The 21528-nt window shown below is 36.3% G+C and overlaps 4 protein-coding genes across 6 annotated transcripts; 1 reads left to right on the forward strand and 3 right to left on the reverse strand.

Moving 5' to 3' along the window:
• The first annotated feature begins 274 nt into the window (after positions 1-274).
• LOC140883886 (uncharacterized) lies at positions 275-3797 on the forward strand. Its single transcript, XM_073290502.1, has 4 exons — positions 275-426; positions 509-631; positions 3083-3185; positions 3302-3797. Exons 1-4 carry the CDS (start codon positions 332-334, stop codon positions 3548-3550), a joined length of 570 nt encoding a protein of 189 aa, XP_073146603.1. The 5' UTR covers positions 275-331; the 3' UTR covers positions 3551-3797.
• A 277-nt stretch (positions 3798-4074) lies between these two features.
• Positions 4075-6373, reverse strand: LOC140885004 (F-box protein At5g49610-like). Of its 3 annotated transcripts, XM_073291918.1 has the most exons (4): positions 6263-6333; positions 5883-6143; positions 5673-5799; positions 4075-5394 (listed from the first exon to the last, which is right to left on the reverse strand). In XM_073291918.1, the coding sequence occupies exon 4, from the start codon at positions 5383-5385 to the stop codon at positions 4219-4221; it is 1167 nt and encodes a 388-aa protein (XP_073148019.1). In that variant the 5' UTR covers positions 5386-5394; positions 5673-5799; positions 5883-6143; positions 6263-6333; the 3' UTR covers positions 4075-4218. The 3 variants fall into 3 exon arrangements, with proteins under 3 accessions (XP_073148019.1, XP_073148018.1, XP_073148020.1); XM_073291917.1 differs by having other exon boundaries at positions 5673-6143; XM_073291919.1 differs by lacking the exons at positions 5673-5799; positions 5883-6143 and having other exon boundaries at positions 6263-6373.
• A 4815-nt stretch (positions 6374-11188) lies between these two features.
• LOC140877392 (uncharacterized) lies at positions 11189-14050 on the reverse strand. The gene is made up of 5 exons (XM_073280926.1): positions 13670-14050; positions 13521-13615; positions 13051-13274; positions 12407-12663; positions 11189-12010 (listed from the first exon to the last, which is right to left on the reverse strand). Exons 1-5 carry the CDS (start codon positions 14048-14050, stop codon positions 11189-11191), a joined length of 1779 nt encoding a protein of 592 aa, XP_073137027.1.
• Positions 14051-14104: 54 nt separating this feature from the next.
• Positions 14105-15691, reverse strand: LOC140877393 (uncharacterized). Its single transcript, XM_073280927.1, has 3 exons — positions 15344-15691; positions 14572-15238; positions 14105-14487 (listed from the first exon to the last, which is right to left on the reverse strand). Exons 1-3 carry the CDS (start codon positions 15689-15691, stop codon positions 14105-14107), a joined length of 1398 nt encoding a protein of 465 aa, XP_073137028.1.
• Between the last annotated feature and the right edge of the window lie 5837 nt (positions 15692-21528).

A 21528-nucleotide genomic window follows, 5' to 3' on the forward strand; every position in this document is an offset into this window, starting at 1 on the left:
GGCCAACGTGATTCGCAGCTAGTGCACCGACTCGAGTACTTGTGTGTGACCGCGGGTTTTACCATCGATAATTAAAATAGTGTTTGAAAGAGATTTTAGGAAGCACTTTTTAAATTTTTCTTAACAAAATTTTGAAAAATTTCAAAATATTTTTTTTTTTGAAATTAGAAAAGCCAACATGGGTAGCACGTGACGGATATGTCAGACCCATATAAAGAAAGGCCCGTTTGTTTATTGGCCCAAAATTGCCATCCCAGGCTCGCCCCGTTTATTATTGTCTTAAAAATTTCTGATACGTTTCTTGCTGGAAACTGAAGCTGCATTTTCAACAATGTCGTATATGAGAGGAGATTTGCTCGCAAAAACTCGGAAACTTGTCAAAGGGCTCGCCAGAGCTGAGCCCATATGGCTTAAAGCTATGGAAAAGTATGTCGATTTTTCTTCTTTTCCATTTTTTTTTTTTTACTGAAATTGGTTCTCAATTTTGATATTTGATAATATCTTGTAGAGCGCCGCCGGCGACGTTTCCACGGGCGGAGAAAAAGCTTGAGACGATAAGCTTGCCCGAGGATGTTTATGTGAATAAGTTTTTTCAAAAGCATCCCGATTCTAAGCATGAAGGGGCAATCGGGTACTTTGTTTGATCCATTTCCCCCATTCTTTTCCGTCTGATATGTTCATTGTGTTCAATTATTATTCTTTTGGAAGATGGCTTAAAGAATCGATACTTGGTTATGCGTGGGGAGATGTTTTGATTTTGGTATCATGTGTGATTTGAGGATTATATATTGAGTAAGCTGCTCATTGGATAGTAAAGTTGTGTTTTTGCAATGAGTTTATAGATTTTGTGCAAATTTATATTATAGCCATTAAACCCTTTTAGCTTATGTCAAGATTAAGCCGATTGCCGATGACAATGACCATTGTATTAGTTATTTCTTGCATTATTTAATTTATTTTGTTAGCATGATTAAGTAATGTTCCCTTGAATATTTTCAGCAATTTCACTCTCTTTTTGTCTAACTAATCATGGATCCATCTTTGCTCATGTTGTTTGATCCATGTCATGATGCCTAGTAGTCCATTTCATATACACCTTCCACAAAAGGTGAAAAAAGAGGCCGGAAACAATATGAGTTGTGAAACACAATGCATGTTCTTGTTCATCACTTGAGGATGCTGCTGGACGTGTTTTGTGTACTTTTTTGCATCATACTGATCCTTCGAAGCTGGCAACCACCTGAGATATTTTGGTTATTAATCAGTATAACTTCCTTCGTATGAATGAATGAAGTTTGATCTAAAGGACATATGCTCGCAACATATGTTTGTCGATGAACCTGCGGCTACTTCAGCGTATCCAGCTTCTTAATTCGCTGCCTCTCAAAAGATAAAGCACAAAACTTTGTCCGGCCCTATTCACCCCAATTTTTATTTTTATTTTTATTTTTGAGACATGCATGGGTTACTTCTTTGGTGGTAATTATGATGAGCTACTAGTCCTGTATCAAACTTATCTTTGTCTTGCCCTGATTAAGGAAATTAATTAAAGCGGAATGCACATAGAGTCCACTCAAACTACGCTTGAGTGAGTTTTACTCAAAACGATAATTTGAAAATCACAAGGAAGTTGCTTCCATCACTAGACAAACTAATTAAGTCCACGTCTATATATCATTTTGAGTGAAAGTGGATGTCATATACAAAATGATATATAGACGTGTCAACAATCAACAAATCACGTGTCAACAAATGCATCGAATAGGTAGAGGATCGAGCTCTATTTATTGAGCAACCCAATCACCAACGGCTTCATGATCAGCACACCACTAAAGCATCAAATCATGTCATCTCATTCATTTCTCCTATGTCAAGATCCTACGAGATAATTAAGGAAAACATATCGACACCCAATCATGCCAAGACCATACCCTAACCCTACACAATGTCTATATATATATATATATATATATATATATATTCATTCATAGCATAGATAGATAAGATAGATACAAGAAAGAGTAGAGATTTTTTTTTTGGTTTTTTTCCCTTTGCTCGTAAAGAGATCATGCACATGAAGGATCATTACGGGATGGCCACTTCATCACGTGCACATGGAAGAGTGAGGGTCTCTTGTATCGGCCACCTCGCCGAACAACTATCTTCATCACGTGCACATGGAAGAGTGGCACAAATCAGCCATTCCGTAATGATCCTCCATGTTCACTATCTCTTTACGAGCAAAGGGAAGAAAACAAAAAAAAAATCTTTACTCTTGCTTGTATCTATCTTATCTATCTATGTTATGTATGCATATATATATATATATATATATATATGTGTGTGTGTATATATAGACATTGTGTAGGGTTAGGGTGTGGTCTTGGCATGATTGGGTGCCGATATGTTCCCTTAATTATCTCGTAGGATCTTGACATAGGAGAAATAAATGAGATGACATGATTTGATGTTTTAGTGGTCAGCTGGTCATGAAACCGTTGGTGATTGGGTTGCTCAATAAATAGAGCTCGATCCTCTGCCTATTCGATGCATTTGTTGACACGTGATTTGTTGATTGTTTACACGTCTATATATCATTTTGTATATGACATCCACTTTCACTCAAAATGATATATAGACGTGGACTTAATTAGTTTGTCTAGTGATGGAAGCAACTTCCTTAATCAGGGCAAGACAAAGATAAGTTTGATACAGTACTTCAAATTCTCCAATTACTCAAACGGACATTAGTAGCTCATCATAATTACCACCAAAGAAGTAACCCATGCATGTCTCAAAAATAAAAATTGGGGTGAATAGGTCCGGACAAAGTTTTGTGCTTTATCTTTTAACTAAATAAATAAAAATATGTACTGAAGGAAAATGAAACCCCTAGGTGAAACGTGTTTTATGGAATCAAAATGTGCCATTTCATAATAAGGAATAAAAGGTTTTAGTTCTGCTTATTAGGTTTCTGTTTGATCTTATTTAGTGGTCTGAGTGTAACTAAGAGACGGTTTAGAGAAGTGTGTTCGTTTTTCCGGATAATGAATACGAATCATTGATTCTTGCACGTGAACAGGATATCTGGTTTTGATCCACCTGCTGCCCGTGTATTTGCTTGGAGGGTGCTTGAGTTAAAGGAGTGTGGAATTAGTGATGAGGATGCTATAGCCGTTGCCGAGGTTTGTTCTCTTTCTCCTACTCTCATGTAGTGTTATGTATCAAGTAGTCAAACCTGAAAAATGAAATCCCATTTGTTCGGTTGTTCCTCCTCTGAATCGTGGTTTCGTTTGGGTAGATGGAATATCGAAATGAAAGAAAAGCCAAAAGGAAGGCGTTTGCTCGGTTGAAACAAATTGCCCGGATTCAAGGAAAGACCCCACCTCCAAATCCATATTCAAGTGCTATCAAGGAGATACAGGCTGAGGAAAGGAAGTTTGTTCGTGATCGATTTTTTGATCCTGCCACACGAGAAATCTTGCAGAAACTGAAACAGGAGAGGGCAGCTGATTTCCAAGACAGAAGAGGAGGGTTCATTGGCTCATGAAGAGACTTTATCAAACATAAATAAGCTTAAATGCTTGTTCTGGGAGCTGAATTTTGTTTAGATAAATGGATCAAGATTTCTTAGATGATTAATAAAAGAGCACACTAGTGGCGGATGTATTTGGAATTGGCTTATTATGTTCTTCAGATGATTTAAGGGATATCATCCCAACAATTGTATTGAAATTTCCTTCAATGGTCATGGATGCATTTGAATGTACTTGATTCTTTATATAAAAGCTTTCAATACTCGAGTAAGTTGATTAAATGGCAGCTTGAACTGCTCAGAAATTTAGAAGATGTTAGTGGAAACAGGGAAGAGTTGGAAAAAGCTATTAGCATATTCCAGCCCGATAGTTAAAATACTACTTCATTGTCTCAAGCAAATGAAGCCATATTTTCCTAGGACAACGTGTTAATTCAACCTTGCCATGCCAAATAGAAAATTTCCAGGAATATTTTTACTGAACTAGGTTTAAAGACTCCAAAATATTTGGCTTTGCAATGAAAATGTGAGCCCACAAAATGAATTTATACAGAAACCTAATATCCCTGCCACCTTTTCCAACCTTGGTAAAACAAGGGCTCAGACTGAAAATCTTTGAATTTCAACACACCACTTCCTAACATTTGCAGAATCTAGCTAAAAAAGGGGTTAACATTTTCCTCCTACATATCAAGTGGAACCAAGCTCATAGTATATGGAGCAATAATTGGAGAATGCATGGATTTTGGCCCAAGTGTTGCAGCATCACAGAGTATTTTCAGTCTCCCATTCTCGAATTGGTACGAGTATACATTAGCCGACACCTTCAAGAACACTATTCCATCTTTGAAAGCCAGAGGATCGATCCAAGCAAGCATGTCTTTGCATAAACGGCTTCCCACTTTCCTTGGTATGTCGTGTAATTCTTTTGAATTTTGTTTCTCGAGTTCTTCCAACGATGTAAAGCATTTTAGGTCCCACTGAGATGTGAAGCGATCCTCTAGAACCCATAGTTGGAGACCATCTTCGGAGATTATAACATAATACAGCTTACCTTGGGATTCTCCTATGCACATTTCCGGTATGCTGGAGAATTGCGATGCAGCTACAGGAACCGTTATCAACCATGATATCTCGTTTTCAGGGTCAAACATGAGAATTTGGTCGCCATCTGTGAGCCAATGCAGAATTCCTTCAACTAAGATGCCTTTGTTTTTAGCCAGTTTGTACTTGCATTTACAACACTCTTGTGATCTTCTCCACAACCCTGTCTTTGAGGAATATATATCAAGAACAAAGCACAATTCTTCTTCCATTTCTTCTTCTTCGTCGGCCCCTGCCTCTGTAGCACTGACTGCCACTAATTTGAAATCCGTAGAAGCATCAATGGGGTTCAGAAAAGGGTCAAAAGCAAGGGATATGCTGCAGCTTCTGGGAAGATTAGGCCATTTTACAGGCATCCATTGTTTGTTCAATGGATTGCAAACATATATTATAGGCGTGGGAGTAGGGAAACAACTTCGACAGCAGATCAAGCCATTGTTTGATGACAAAATGACAACATTCTCAGGGAGAAAGCTCAAAATGTTGTTCCACACTTTAACACCTTCCAGTTCAATTGGGATATAGCTGATCGATTCAATATCCTTATCAGACCACCGATATACCTCCTGGAAGAATAGCCCTGACACAGATTCCGTGTTTTTCAACTGGAAACGAATGAAAGAACGGTCCGATATAAGACCATACCACTCCTTCGAAACATACTTCAAACGATGCAATGCTCTAGCTGACAGTCGGGATAGTACATTAATGGGGATATCAATGTCGGAAAACCAACGCCTCCTCATTCCCACAAACTGCAAGAAAGAATTTCAATTTGGGTGCCGTCAAATACCAACACATAAATTTTAAGAGAGCCCATATATCTGATAACACACACAACCAACATAAGTAGTAATAAGGCACCAGAATATGGCAGTTCTACAGTCTCCTTTCAATCGTGGCAGAGAGGGGAAACTGAGTAGCATTTCTTAGGCAGTGGAAACCAAACCAATCCACTATACTTTGAAATGCGAAATTACAACGACAGTTTCAAGCATTTGTTCCAAAAAATAACAAGTTTAGAAGACGTCACCTTACAAAACTAGCACCAAGCAAATTGCTACCCAATGATGAACTTTAATATATAAGAAATCATAACACGAATATCCCCATATCTTGACGTAAAGGGGAAAAAGATAATGAATCTGTGAGTAAGAAGCCTGCAACGATTCGAGTAAGCAAACCAGAAAAATGAATCCGCTGGGGAAAAATAAAACCGAACTTCAATAAAAAGCATATTTACCACTCAAAAGAAAAGATGGGTTTTCCGCAGTACTCTGCAATCTCAAAGAACAGACGAAACCTAAAAAGCCGAGGCATCGGAAGGAAAAAGTTTCCACACCCATGAAAGAAAACCATGGATAAAATCACTGAAACACGATGGAACCACATATCTGATATCTCAACCCAAAAAGAGCATTATTCTTCGAAAAGAAGAGCTCAAAACATAAGGAGCAAAAACACATCTCAGTTTTTGGCAACGAAATTCTGATGATTACCGGAGCTGAGAAAACAAAGATTGAAGAATCAACAGAGAAAGGTGACGATACTGATTCCATATACTGTGCCAAAAAAACTAATGACGAAAACAAAAAATCGACAAAAGAAAGAAAGCGTAAAAACCTGCAAATGCTGCTCAAGGATTCATGCATATGTATCAGCCTCGCTCTCTCTCTGTCTCTGCAAAAGTGCAGACACTGGTTTGGGTTTGGGAGTGGAACCAACAAATACGTCACGCGTTTTATTCCCAAACAATGATACATATTTTCTCGCTCAAATTTTCAATTTTAGCAATTTTCGGTGATCAAGTTGGCTCTTTTTTTTCATATAATAATAGATTGGATTTTTGTTTTTCATGCTTACAAATAATAATGCTTATGTAGCATTTAGATTTTCGTAACAGATTCACATGACATATTAATTTATATTCTCGTTGCATGAACATGTTACATGTATGACTGTATAAGATCATTAGCGTAATATTGTCATGTGGATATATGAACGAACGGAATATATATATATATATATATTTTCAGCTGCCCAACCATGTTTTTCCACCTGGTCCGCGACCAGTGGATTTTAGTGATGCGAAAAAAAAACAAAAATAACTAAAACCCGATATGGTCGCGGACCAATTGAGGAAACATAGTTGGACAACAGAAAATTTATATATATATATATATATATATATATATATATATATATATATATATATATGAGCTAATTGCATTAACACCCCCTGTGAAAAGTCTAAAAGGCATAAAACTCCCTAAGAAATATTAATAGGCTAATGCATCCCTCAGTTTTTTAAAATGTAGCACATTTCACCCCTATGTTATACAAACTCGGACACATTTATACTCTCTCATAGAGGATTTTATGCTAATTTTTTTAAAACATAAGGTCTAACATGCTATTAATTTTACACAGGGTGTTTTATGTCTTTTAGATTTTTCACAGGGGCGTGAATGCAATTAACCCATATATATATATATATATATATATATATAAGTTATTAGATAAAAATTAAATTCAGATAAGCTAGTAAGCTACACAAGTACACAACTAAAATTTATAACAAACTTATAACTTATAAGACTTAAATTATAATTTGTCCTTTTCTAAATTATAGCTTACCATTTATAAATTTTATAATCTAATCAATATATTTTAATTTAATTTTAATTTTAAATTTATTAATTTTTTCCTATTTTTTTCAAATATATATATATATATATATATATATATACACATTTAATTATATGAGAGCATAACTTTATAGATTAATTTCACTTTTAACTCCTTCGATCAATCTGCATACAATACACACTTAAAAGGGGTCTTTTTCAAATGTAGTTAGTTTTATTATTTTATAGACTTGAGTAAAGATGTATTCCATTTAAATTTTTGTATACGTTATCAAAATCTAGTGGTATCCAAAATAAATAGTTGTAGATATTCGAAAATAATGCAGTTCTTTTAAAAACTTTATAAACATACTTTTAATAACTTCATGAAACATATTAATATACAAATATTAAAGTATAAAATACAACTATAAAATATAACAAAAATATCTTTGATTTTTTTTAACATACAAGTACAAACTCGATCTAGATTACAAAAATATAAACTTAATCCAGATTAAAATATATATATATAATGTAATTGTCTGCATACTTGAGTAGTTGAGCATGGACTCGGGACTTGCTTATTTCTAGTAGAAAAATTACAAAAAACTTCAAATCTATCTAAATAAATTAGGAAAACTACCCACAATCAACGAGAATCGAATTTGGTACCAACTGGTCTCAAGAAATAACCTTAGTCATTGAGTCAATGTGTAGAGACCTCGGGTGCTAATCAAATCTTATAGGGCGATTAATAATTAAAAATAGTTAATCTGCAATACCGGACATTTGGCGACGCAAAACCTTACATTTGGCGACGCAAAAACACGTCGCAAAAAGATCACTTTTTTTTTTTTTTAATACCGGGTTGACGCGCGGGCGCGCCTAAGGCTCGGGCCAAGGCACTCAAGGTGCCTTGGTTAGGCGCGGCCGCGCCTCCTGGCTGGGCGGGCGCGCCTAGGCCTCGGGTACCACTCCAAAACAGCTGAAAAATAAAGGTTTTGCCCCTGTTTTGAAACTCAAACACCATCTAACATGTCAAACATGATTCATGCTTAAAAATCTAAACAAAATCATGTATAACCATGAGCTAATTAAGCAACAAACATGGAACTTAAAATACAACCCACAAAATCTTCATTCTCTTGTTCTTGACAAACATACATATCTATATGTTCAAAAGTTCTAAGTACTAAACAAACTCAAGTTCTTGGTAGCACTTTTACATTCTTAATTTCACTTTTAACTCCTTCGATCAATCTGCATACAATACACACTTAAAAGGGGTCTTTTTCAAATGTAGTTAGTTTTATTATTTTATAAACTTGAGTAAAGATGTATTCCATTTAAATTTTTGAATACGTTATCGAACTCTAGTGGTATCCAAAATAAATAGTTGTAGATATTCGAAAATAATGCAGTTCTTTTAAAAACTTTATAAACATACTTTTAATAACTTCATGAAACATATTAATATACAAATATTAAAGTATAAAATACAACTATAAAATATAACAAAAATATCTTTGATTTTTTTTAACATACAAGTACAAACTCGATCTAGATTACAAAAATATAAACTTAATCCAGATTAAAATATATATAATGTAATTGTCCGCATACTTGAGTAGTTGAGCATGGACTCGGGACTTGCTTATTTCTAGTAGAAAAATTACAAAAAACTTCAAATCTATCTAAATAAATTAGGAAAACTACCCACAATCAACGAGAATCGAATTTGCTACCAACTGGTCTCAAGAAATAACCTTAGTCATTGAGTCAATGTGTAGAGACCTCGGGTGCTAATCAAATCTTATAGGGCGATTAATAATTAAAAATAGTTAATCTGCAATACCGGACATTTGGCGACGCAAAACCTTACATTTGGCGACGCAAAAACACGTCGCAAAAAGATCAATTTTTTTTTTAATACCGGGTTGACGCGCGGGCGCGCCTAAGGCTCGGGCCAAGGCACTCAAGGTGCCTTGGTTAGGCGCGGCCGCGCCTCCTGGCTGGGCGGGCGCGCCTAGGCCTCGGGTACCACTCCAAAACAGCTGAAAAATAAAGGTTTTGCCCCTGTTTTGAAACTCAAACACCATCTAACATGTCAAACATGATTCATACTTAAAAATCTAAACAAAATCATGCATAACCATGAGCTAATTAAGCAACAAACATGGAACTTAAAATACAACCCACAAAATCTTACATTCTCTTGTTCTTGACAAACATACATATCTATATGTTCAAAAGTTCTAAGTACTAAACAAACTCAAGTTCTTGGTAGCACTTTTACATTCTTAACCCGGAACGCCACTTTTCTAAACTTCCAATCGCTCAAGACCTCCTACGACTCGGCCCTGCATCTTCTGTTGCAATGCACACACAAAACAAAACAACAGCCGGATACACCGGTAAGTATAAAACAACGGAAACACATATTGAAACATAGCTAACAAGTTTCATGCATTTCAATAGAAAAGACAATAGAAATTGCAAGGCGATTAGCTATACAATAAGAGTTCCAAGCCTAGTGAACGACACGGTTTAGATGCTAGAACGCACCACTCATCATCAGGCTCAAGCTCATCACTGATGCTATAACCGAAGTCGAGATATCAATGCTACAATCTCGTCATTGATATTTGATATCAAAGTTTTTAATTCATCGACGATATTGTGGCAAAGCTTGAAGGAATGTTAAACTCTACAATCATGCTATAACACTCCAGCAATGCATAATCAAAGATGTAAACATATAAAGCCAAGTAATGTGTGATTTAAGGGAATCGAGAAAGTGAACTCGTCTCGACGAACATCCCCAACTTGATCATCGTTGTATCATACCTTAGTCTTGGTAAGAAATGAGCTAGATCCACAAGTTTGATCAAATCTCTCCCGGTTCGAAACCAAAACTCCCGACGTCGATGCTCTTTGATTAAATCTCAAGACCATAACATCAGCAAGAATCTATTAATACCACAGCTCAATCATAAGGATTCAAAATCTATCAACTTCGTAAACCGGCGGCGTAACGGTAACAAAACCGATAACCAAACTCACAACCAACAAGTCTAACCATCTTAACCAGCTTTTAAACATAATATATCAGCAAGATAGCATCATAAACCAGCCAAATCAGAGAGCATAATTTTTGAACAAGATCTGGAAATTCATATCACTTTCCAACGATGTCTTTTCTCCGGCCCGACTTCGATACAATAACGCATACAAACTCAAGAACGCATAACCATAATCAAATTCCAAGCCCTCCCAACAACATATTTTCGAAATATACTGAATCAACATGATACTTACATCACAACGAAGCTCTTGTCGCAAGGATTCCAAAACCGTGCTCAGAATTTTATTCGGATGGACGGATCTTGAGATACAAAAGATTGAAGATCAAATTTGGACAAGGAAAAGAGCTCTTGGTTTCTTGCTGTTGAAGAAGGAAGAATTCTGATGAAATTGAGATGATATACACGTACAAAGCTAGGACCAAGACAAGTGTCATCCACTATTACAAGAAATTGCATTTTGGCCCTTCAAAACCTCACTATTTGCAATTCAGTCCTTATGAAATATTTTAATTCAATTTCAATCCTAAATAATTTAAGAATATTAGAATTTAAACTTAAACTCCAAAATTCTCAAATTAAATATACTCAGATTAAAATTAAATAATCTCGGGCCTTACAATTCTCCCCTACTAAGATATGATTTCGTCCTCGAAATCGCATGCAGTCTGACTGTAAATAAGGTAATGAAATAACAGAAACACTGAAGAAAACTCACATCAGTGAAATAGTTCGGGATAACGCTGTCTCATATCCTGTTCTGTCTCCCAAGTAGCTTCTTCAATCCCGTGTCTACTCCATTGCACCTTAACAAGTGGAATGGATTTGTTTCGAAGCTACCTTTCCTTATGATCAAGGATTTGAATCGGATGTTCAAAATAACTTAATGTTTCATCCAACTCCGCTTCATCTGGACTAAGAATATGGGAAGCATCGGGCTCGTATTTCCTCAGCATAGACACGTGAAATACATCGTGAATACCTGACAGTGCTGGCGGTAATGCTAGTCGGTATGCAAGATCACCAACTTTATCAAGAACTTCGTAAGGTCCAATAAACCTCGGTGATAACTTACCTCTCTTTCTGAATCGTACAGTGCCTTGAAAAGGAGATAGCTTCAGAAATACCCGATCACCTTGTTCAAAACTCAAAGGTCTATGCCTCATGTTTGCATATTTTTCTTGTCGATCTTGCGCTGTTCTCATTCTGATCTGTATCAATTTCAATTTATTAGACATCTCTCTGATCATGTCCGGCCCTGTAACTTGTGTTTCAGAAAGATCATCCCAAAACAACGGCGATCTGCATTTTCTACCATACAGTGCTTCAAATGGAGCCATCTGAATGCTTGACTGATAGCTGTTGTTATAAGAAAATTCAACAAGTGGCAAAAATTCTTGCCAACTTGTACCAAAATCAAGTATTACAGCTCGCAACATATCTTCTAGAATCTGTATAGTACGCTCTGACTGCCCATCAGTCTGAGGATGATACGCTGTACTCAAATGCAGACGAGTACCTAAAGCTTCTTGTAGAATATGCCAGAAATGTGAAGTGAATCGAGGATCTCGATCTGATACTATTGATTTAGGCACACCGTGTAATCTCACCACGTCTCTGATATAGATATTGGTCATCTGGTCATGACGATACGTCATCTGATAAGGAATAAAACAGGCAGACTTAGTCAATCTATCTATCACGACCCAAACTACATCACATCCTCTCGAAGATCTCGGTAATCTTGTGACAAAATCCATAGTGATATGATCCCATTTCCATTCAGGAACTGCTAAACTGTGCAGTAAACCACTTGGTCGTTTCCTTTCAGCCTTTATCTGTTGACAATTTAAACATCTAGATACAAACTTTGTCACATCAGCTTTCATTCTTTTCCACCAAAACTGTTGTTTCAGATCATTATACATTTTTCTGCCCCCTGGATGGATACTAAACTTACTGCAATGAGCTTCATTCAGAATTTGTTGTCTCAATTCTGCAATATCAGGTACCACAATACGTCGATTAACAAACAATATTCCATCCATACTAACCTGAAACTCTGACTCATGTCCAGTTCTAACTCTTTTAATCGAATTCTGAATGTTTTGATCAGTTTTCTGAGCTTCTTTAATTCGAACAAACAACTCTGGCTCAGCTGTGATTGCATAAACCCGTACAGGTTGTATATCTGTCTCAAAATCCAGACCAGAAACACAGCAATCTTCAATCAACTTAGAGACACGCATAGTAGATAAAGATAAATCACATACCTTCCTACTCAGTGCATCAGCCGCTGCATTAGACTTCCCTGGATAATACTTAATTTCACAGTCAAAATCTTTCAGCAAGTCTAACCAACGTCTTTGTCTCATATTTAACTCAGCTTGAGAAAACAGATACTTCAAACATTTATGATCAGAGAATATCTCAAAAATTTCACCATATAAATAATGACGCCAAATCTTTAATGCAAAGACAATAGCTGCAAGCTCAAGATCATGTACTGGATATTTGATCTCATGAGGTTTCAATTGCCTGGAAGCATATGCTATCACATGACCTCGCTACATCAAAATACAACCTAAACCCTTGTGAGAAGCGTCAGAATAAACAGTAAAACCACCTGTACCTGATGGAATCGATAATACAGGTGCACTAGTCAATCATTTCTTCAATTCCACAAAACTAGCTTCACATTCATGTGTCCAAACAAACGGAGTATTCTTCTGTGTTAACTGGGTAATCGGCTTTGCAATGCTAGAAAATCCTGCAATAAATCGACGATAATACCCGGCTAAACCCATGAAAATACGAATATCGGGTACGGACGTAGGTCTAGGCCAGTTAATAACTGCCTCTACCTTGCTAGGATCAACTGATATACCGTCTCCTGAAATAACATGGCCAAGAAAAATAACTCTGTCCAACCAAAACTCACATTTGGACAGCTTAGCATACAAGTGCTCAGTTCTCAAAATCTGCAAAACAATCCTCAAATGCTCTGCATGCTCAGTCTTGTTTTTAGAATATATCAGAATATCATCAATAAAAATGATAACAAACTCGTCTAAGTACTTCTGAAATATTCTATTCATTAAACCCATAAAGACAGCAGGAGCATTTGTTAAACCGAATGGCATTACTATAAACTGTTAATGGCCATACCTCGTTCGAAAAGCAGTTTTAGACACATCTGATTCTCTGACCCTCAACTGGTGATAACCAGACCTCAAATCGATCTTTGAATAAACGGAAGAACCCTATAATTGATCAAACAAGTCATCTATTCGAGGTAATGGATATCTATTCTTTACCGTGACCTGATTTAATTGGCGATAGTCGATACATAATCTCATCGACCCGTCCTTTTTCCTTACAAACAAAACTGGAGCACCCCAAGGTGACACACTTGGCCTAATGTAACCTTTGTTCAGCAAATCTTCAAGTTGATCTTTCAACTCTTTCAGTTCAAGTGGTGCCATCCTATAAGGAGCTTTAGATATATGCAAAGTACCTGGTACCAACTCAATACTGAAATCAATCTCACGCATTGGAGGCAATCCCGGTATTTTATCCGGAAAAATATCTGCAAACTCACATACAACAGGAATATCCGCCAATACAGGACTAACTTTTAACACATCCAATGCATAAAATAGAAATCCTTCAGCACCAGTCTGCAATAACTGTTCCATATATAAGCTAGAAATCAAAGGAATCTTAGCACGAGAACCCTTACCGAAGAATTTTCAATCATCTGTCATGTCTGGTCTAAATATGACAATCTTATGAAAACAGTCAACTGTGGCCCTGTACTTGGTTAGTATATCGATGCCAATAATACAATCAAAATCAGACATACCAAGTACTATGCAATCAAGCTCAATTGCATTACTGTCAAACTGTAACTCACAACCCCTGACTATACTTGCAGATGTCTTATCTTTTCCCATGGGCGATGAGATAGCAAATACAGAAGACAAATGCTCAACAAGCAAAGCATGCAATGTAACAAATTTTTCAGCTATAAAAGTATGTGATGCTCCAGTGTCAATCAACACATAAGCAGGATAACCAGAGAGAACACAATTACCTGCAATCACATTGTCCGGTGTTGCCTGTGCCTGATCTTCTGTCAATGAAAAAACTCTAGCTGGCTGTCGTGAAGGTTGGGCTACACTATGAATTTCTCCCTATCTACTCTGAGCTGGTCTACCTGAAGATTGGAAGGAATGCACATCAGGAGCTTGTCTGTCAGCTTGAGTTGCTCCTTGCGATGGTCCACGTGTAGGACACACTCTAGCATAATGTCCAGGCTGGTTGCAGAGATTACAAGTTCCAGAAACTCCTTTGCAAGCATCACTAGAATGTCTTCCCCCACACTTGCTACAAAACCAACCTGTAGACCCTGAACCCTGACTTGATCCATATGACTTTGAACCACTAGAACTAGAGGAACTACTTCCTAGCTTCTTGAACTGTTTACCTTTGGGCCTAAACCGATCTCTTTTGTTGCTACTGCTGCCACCTCCTTCATACCTACTTTGCTGTTGAGGAAAGGATGCTTGAGGTTGTATTTGTGGTGGGTGTGGCTGTGGAGATGGTTGAGGCTTGAACGAAATTCTTTTCTGTCTAAAGATACCAGCTTCAGCACCCTTGGCTTTATCAAGAGCATCAGCAAAATTATTAGGTCGCCCCTCATTGACCAAGGTAAAGACATCAGGATTAAGGCCGTTGATGAATTGATCGGCCTTCGCTTCCTCATTATCCGCAATATGAGGTGCAAAACGGAGTAAAGTAGAAAACTTCGCAACATAATCTTCAATGCACATATTACCCTGTTGCAAATTAGCAAACTCCGCTCCCTTGTCTTTTCTGTATGACTGAGGAAAGAAACGTTTGAAAAACTCAGCTTTAAACACATTCCAGGTAATAACAGTACCTCAATTTTCCAATGCTTTCTTAGTCATAATCCACCAACTTTTTGCCACGTCATGCAACTGATGGATAACTAATCTAATTCGTCGATCATCAGTATAATCAATGGATTCAAACAGTTGCTCGATATCATCAAGCCAACTTTCACATGCTACGGAATCCTCAGTACCATGCAGACTAGGTGGTTTGAATGACTGAAATCGCTTCAACAACACCTCCACCGGATTAGCAGTAGTATCCATTGGAGTAACAGTAGTACTTCCTTGCTCAGTCATATGTACTGGTGGAATATTAGGAATGATTGGAGGAGGAACTTGTTCATTCAGAGGTACTTGCTCAGTCGGTGGTGTCTGTGGATTAATACGACCACTGAGAAGAGGTAAAGATTGAGGAGGCATAGATGATCACTGAGATTAGACAACAATTCAGCACATATCAACATGATATCTCATAATCTTTAATCTCTTGAGCATGCCTTGTTCCCATCACACAACACTTGATATTACATGTTTAGCAAGTAATTCATATAACCACATCTTTGCAATAACTAAACATGCTAGCATATAACAGTAAAGAGTAGAACATGCTCGCATCAAATTCACACCAACAAACCATGCATTAATCTCATGCATAAGGAATTTATGCGACTCCATCTACCCCGCTCAGCTTCTAATGTCGACTCAAGACACTTAAGCTCTGATACCAAACAATGTAGAGACCTCGGGTGCTAATCAAATCTTATAGGGCGATTAATAATTAAAAATAGTTAATCTGCAATATCGGACATTTGGCGACGCAAAACCTTACATTTGGCGACGCAAAAACACGTCGCAAAAAGATCAAAATTTTTATTTTTATTTTTTTTAATACCGGGTTGACGCGCGGGCGTGCCTAAGGCTCGGGACAAGGCACTCAAGGTGCCTTGGTTAGGCGCGGCCGCGCCTTCTGGCTGGGCGGGTGCGCCTAGGCCTCGGGTACCACTCCAAAACAGCTGAAAAATAAAGGTTTTTCCCCTTTTTTGAAACTCAAACACCATCTAACATGTCAAACATGATTCATGCTAAAAAATCTAAACAAAATAATGCATAACCATGAGCTAATCAAGCAACAAACATGGAACTTAAAATATAACCCACAAAATCTTACATTCTCTTGTTCTTGACAAACATACATATCTATATGTTCAAAAGTTCTAAGTACTAAACAAACTCAAGTTCTTGGTAGCACTTTTACATTCTTAACCCGGAACGCCACTTATCTAAACTTCCAATCGCTCAAGACCTCCTACGACTCGGTCCTGCATCTTCTGTTGCAATGCACACACAAAACAAAACAACAGCCGGATACACCGGTAAGTATAAAACTTAGTATGAAACAACGGAAACACATATTGAAACATAGCTAACAAGTTTCATGCATTTCAATAGAAAAGACAATAGAAATTGCAAGGCGATTAGCTATACAATAAGAGTTCCAAGCCTAGTGAACGACACAGTTTAGATGCTAGAACGTACCACTCATCATCAGGCTCAAGCTCATCACTGATGCTATAACTGAAGTCGAGATATCAATGCTACAAGCTCGTCATTGATATTTGATATCGAAGTTTATAACTCATCGACGATATTGTGGCAAAGCTTGAAGGAATGTTAAACTCTACAATCATGCTATAACACTCCAGCAATGCATAATCAAATATGTAAACATATAAAGCCAAGTAATGTGTGATTTAAGGGAATCGAGAAAGTGAACTCGTCTCGACGAACATCCCCAACTTGATCATCGTTGTATCATACCTTAGTCTTGATAAGAAATGAGCTAGATCCACAAGTTTGATCAAATCTCTCCAGGTTCGAAACCAAAACTCCCGACGTTGATGTCCTTTGATTAAATCTGAAATAAATGGTATTCAAGACCATAACATCAGCAAGAATCTATTAATACCATAGCTCAATCATAAGGATTCAAAATCTATCAACTTCGTAAACCGGCGGCGTAACGGTAACAAAACCGATAACCAAAACTCACAACCAACAAGTCTAACCATCTTAACCAGCTTTTAAACATAATATATCAGCAAGACAACATCATAAACCAGCCAAATCAGAGAGCATAATTTTCGAACAAGAGCTGGAAATTCATATCACTTTCCAACGATGTCTTTTCTCCAGCCCGACTTCGATACAATAACGCATACAAACTCAAGGACGCATAACCATAATCAAATTCCAAGCCCTCCCAACAACATATTTTCGAAATATACTGAATCAACATGATACTTACATCACAACGAAGCTCTTGTCGCAAGGATTCCAAAACCGTGCTCAGAATTTTATTCGGATGGACGGATCTTGAGATACAAAAGATTGAAGATCAAATTTGGACAAGGAAAAGAGCTCTCGGTTTCTTGCAGTTGAAGAAGGAAGAATTCTAATGAAATTGAGATGATATACACGTACAAATCTAGGACCAAGACAAGTGTCATCCACTATTACAAGAAATTGCATTTTGGCCCTTCAAAACCTCACTATTTGCAATTCAGTCCTTATGAAATATTTTAATTAAATTTCAATCCTAAATAATTTAAGAATATTAGAATTTAAACTCAAACTCCAAAATTCTCAAATTAAATATACTCAGATTAAATTAAATAATCTCGGGCCTTACACAATGCCTTGTCAACAAAAATCTTTGATTCAACCTAGATATTTGGATAACTTTTAAAAATTTTAACATTCTCTCTTCTCCTTTAAAAGAGATAATAGCCAAAATAGTCATGCAAGTTTGCTTGTTTTGTGATTTGGTCCCGTAAGTATTCAATTTTGGGTTTTGGTCCTGTAAATTTAGTTATGTTTTGGTTTTTAGTCCTTTTTCATTTTACCAATGTTTTTATAACCGGATCGGTGATCAAACCAATCTAACTTAAAAAAACGGTTCAACTGATTAGACCGGTTTAACCGGACGATCGGATTGGAAAACTGTTTATATAATATAATATAATTAACAATATATTTAAAATTATAGAAACCTAAAAAATTTATATAAATAGAAAAATATATATTTATCGTAATTTTTGAAAACTAAATAACTATATAAATATTTTCAAAATATTAGCTATAGTTATATGTTTTTTAAAAAATAAATTAATTAATAAAACATTCTAATATTAATAAATAATATTTTTAATGAAGAAAAATTCTAAATAATCATGTATATATATATAACAAAATATTAAATTAAATGTTTAAAATAAAAAAAAACTAATTTTTCAAAAAAAAGTCAAAAAACCAGTTTTTCGGTTCTTGATCGGTTCTGCCAGTTCAATCGTTAAAACGGTTTTTTAGATTGTTTCGAATCAGAGCAGTGACCGTTTCGGGTCGAACTGATTGAACCGGTCGATATAGTCCAGTTTTGAAAACATGACATTTAAGTGTTGATATCGCAATAGACATATCATCATTTCTCAATGTCACGTGAGCATTTTTAGCTGTCATGTCAGCATTTTTTAATGTCACGTCAAAACTCTATGAAAAAATGACTAAAAACCAATTATAACTTAACTTATAGGACCAAAACCCAAAATTAAATATTTACAGGACCAAAACACAAAATGAAAAAACTTATAGGATTATTTTAACTATATTTTCCCTTTAAAAATATACACTATTTTATCAATGTTTTTATACTTGTACCGTTAACCGAACCATCATCCCTCAAAAAATGATTAATCTAATCCAATCGATTCACCGGACGGTCGAACTACATTATAAAAATTAATATTATATTTGTTTTGTATAGTAAATAAAATAGTATTATATTTATTATTTTATAGTTTTACTAAATTTTTAAGCTGGAAATTACAACAAACACTGAAGTAAACATCACATTTCAAATTCCAAAATACAAATTACACATAATTACATGTAACCAAACACTGATAAAATGTAAGTGATCCAAATGAATCAATCGCTTTTCCAGATTTTAGCACATATTCGAACTGGTCAGGGCGTCAGGCAACGGTTCTCTGTTCAACCGATCCAGTCCATTTCCAAAAACACTATTAATTACTACCTTCGTCTCACGATGTATGTCTTCTGGGGGCTCGCAAAATGTGGGAAAACACTGATATTTGGCAAAATCATTAATATGAATTCTCCAGGTGGACCTTTTGGTGATTTATCTGATTGTATGGGGAAGAATGGCCACGGAAATGGGTTCGAAACTTTTGTATTTGCTGGAGTCTATGGGTCAACCATAATCAACTAGTATTTCAAGGACCAAATAACACGGTGAGTGGATGAATTCAATATCCGATTACTCCACAAGATATACCACCAATTCTATGGCAACCACTCTAGAAAGGAGCTCTCAAAATAAATATGGAATCCAAAGATCACTTCGGAATGGGGATTGTTGGACGAGATACTCTTGGTCATATGATTTTTGCTTAAGGTAAATGCTTAGCCAATTGATTCCTTTTGGGACGTGAGGATGTAGGATTCAGGTGCGTAAATGTCGCTCTTGTAATGGATCGTCACATGTATCATGAACAGACCGTTAAAGTCGTCGAGGGGTGTTTGATGAAAACTTTCCAACGCTCTACTCAAAACCAGAGAGAATAAAAAAAAAACTTGTTAGAGCACAATATGTCAAAATTGAGAATCTACCTTTGAAATATGGAAAAACAATCTATTTATAGATCTTTTTAATTGCTTTTGAAGCAAACGAGCCTTTTACTTGGGTTTGGGCCTTGTCTGGCCTCGTTTCAATTAAATAAATACGAATTGGGCTTATAAATTGGATTATTATTCATCAGTATTTTCTTAACCGGACCGGTGATCGAACCGATCTACCTAAAAAAAACGATCCAACCGGTCAGAACGTTTTAACCGGATGGTCCAACTGAAAAATCGTTTATATAATGTAATATAATAAATAATATATTTTAATTTTTAAAACTCAAAAATATATATATTTATCATAGTTTGAAAGCTAAAAAAATATGTAAATATATTCAAAATATCAATTATAGTTATAAATTATTTAAATAATAAATTATTAAATTTAAAAAAAAAACCAATAATTATTAAAATAATTTTTTTTAATGAAGTACAAATTCCAAATAATAATGTATATACATAAAAATTTAAATTTTCAAAAATAAAAAAAATTTAAATTTTCAAAAAAAATTCGAAAAACCGGTTCAACCGGTTGAACCGGTTTTTCGGTAATTGACCGGTCCAACCGGTTCTTGTAGTAGCCCAATTCCATTTTACAAGATTAATTGATTTTAAACATGTTAAAAAATGACATATAATTTTAAAAGTGTCAAAACATGTTTAAGGAGTCCTTATTTGATGAAAATAAGTGGAAAATAAGATCCGGAACGTCCGAAAATGGTAGGATAGATCCCGGGGGTCCAAAAATGAGTTCAGAAGGACCAAAACAGTTCGGAGCATACGGACCAGTTCGGGCCGTCCGAACACCGCAGTGTACCGAATTCCGAATTTCAGAATTTCACACCAAAATCAAGTCTTCTCTCTCGGTCTTTAGTGCATTCTAGGGTTTTGGGGTGTTTCCAGCCTTCCAAGGCTTGGTCCGGAGGTTGGCCAGGTGCTCCGAGGTTGCGGCGGAGCGGTGCCCAAGTTCTGGGGTAGTCGTCATCAGCGGGCTGACGACGGACGCAGGTATAGCTCTGGCTTCTTATAGTAAATAGGAAGTATTCTATAGCGTAGTTAAGACTTTTAGAATAAGATTATAATGCATGAGTACTTTGCATTGTAGTGCGGATTATAGGCTTGGACATAGTGCTGGTCTAGCTTGCCTAGTTTATGAGGTACGGAAGTATTATTCGAGATATCCAGATTGAGTATGCATGTATTATGTGTTTGCATGGATTATGTAATCGTATGTTTTATATGCCTTTATATACAGCATGTCATGACTGTATGTTGCATACATGAGCATATTGAGCATTTACCTTGGAGGTATTCTGTAGTAGGGCGCTCACCCTACGAGTTTGTGGATGGTTGGATACATAAGTCTTGTGTTAGGTCACCGTGATGGTTGGACACTTGTACTAGTATAAGGTCACCATTATCCACTGGGTATATGAGCCACCTCCTGAGGCTACGGCGTAGCGTGCTATATACCCTGGGCCCGGTCTTTGAGCATGTTTCTTGACCTGAGAGTCTTGGTATCCAGTTCACTTGCATACATGCACACATAACACCGT

The sequence above is a fragment of the Henckelia pumila genome, chromosome 2 (assembly GCF_033568475.1).
Source record: "Henckelia pumila isolate YLH828 chromosome 2, ASM3356847v2, whole genome shotgun sequence".
NCBI classification, from domain to species: domain Eukaryota; kingdom Viridiplantae; phylum Streptophyta; class Magnoliopsida; order Lamiales; family Gesneriaceae; genus Henckelia; species Henckelia pumila.

Excerpts from the sequence above, each read along its gene's own strand:
- LOC140883886 (XM_073290502.1), top strand. The coding sequence starts at position 332 with ATGTCGTATATGAGAGGAGATTTGCTCGCAAAAACTCGGAAACTTGTC. Across the intron at positions 427-508 it reads TGGCTTAAAGCTATGGAAAA|AGCGCCGCCGGCGACGTTTC; the intron begins GTATGTCGATTT and ends AATATCTTGTAG. Across the intron at positions 3,186-3,301 it reads ATGCTATAGCCGTTGCCGAG|ATGGAATATCGAAATGAAAG; the intron begins GTTTGTTCTCTT and ends TCGTTTGGGTAG.
- LOC140885004 (XM_073291919.1), bottom strand. The coding sequence starts at position 5,385 with ATGAGGAGGCGTTGGTTTTCCGACATTGATATCCCCATTAATGTACTA.
- LOC140877392 (XM_073280926.1), bottom strand. The coding sequence starts at position 14,050 with ATGGAACAGTTATTGCAGACTGGTGCTGAAGGATTTCTATTTTATGCA. Across the intron at positions 13,616-13,669 it reads GCCAATTAAATCAGGTCACG|GGTTCTTCCGTTTATTCAAA; the intron begins GTAAAGAATAGA and ends GATCAATTATAG. Across the intron at positions 13,275-13,520 it reads AAAACTGCTTTTCGAACGAG|AGTTATTTTTCTTGGCCATG; the intron begins GTATGGCCATTA and ends TTGGTTGGACAG.
- LOC140877393 (XM_073280927.1), bottom strand. The coding sequence starts at position 15,691 with ATGCCTCCTCAATCTTTACCTCTTCTCAGTGGTCGTATTAATCCACAG. Across the intron at positions 15,239-15,343 it reads TCCATCAGTTGCATGACGTG|TCATACAGAAAAGACAAGGG; the intron begins GCAAAAAGTTGG and ends TTCTTTCCTCAG. Across the intron at positions 14,488-14,571 it reads GCATTCCTTCCAATCTTCAG|AAGATCAGGCACAGGCAACA; the intron begins GTAGACCAGCTC and ends TTTCATTGACAG.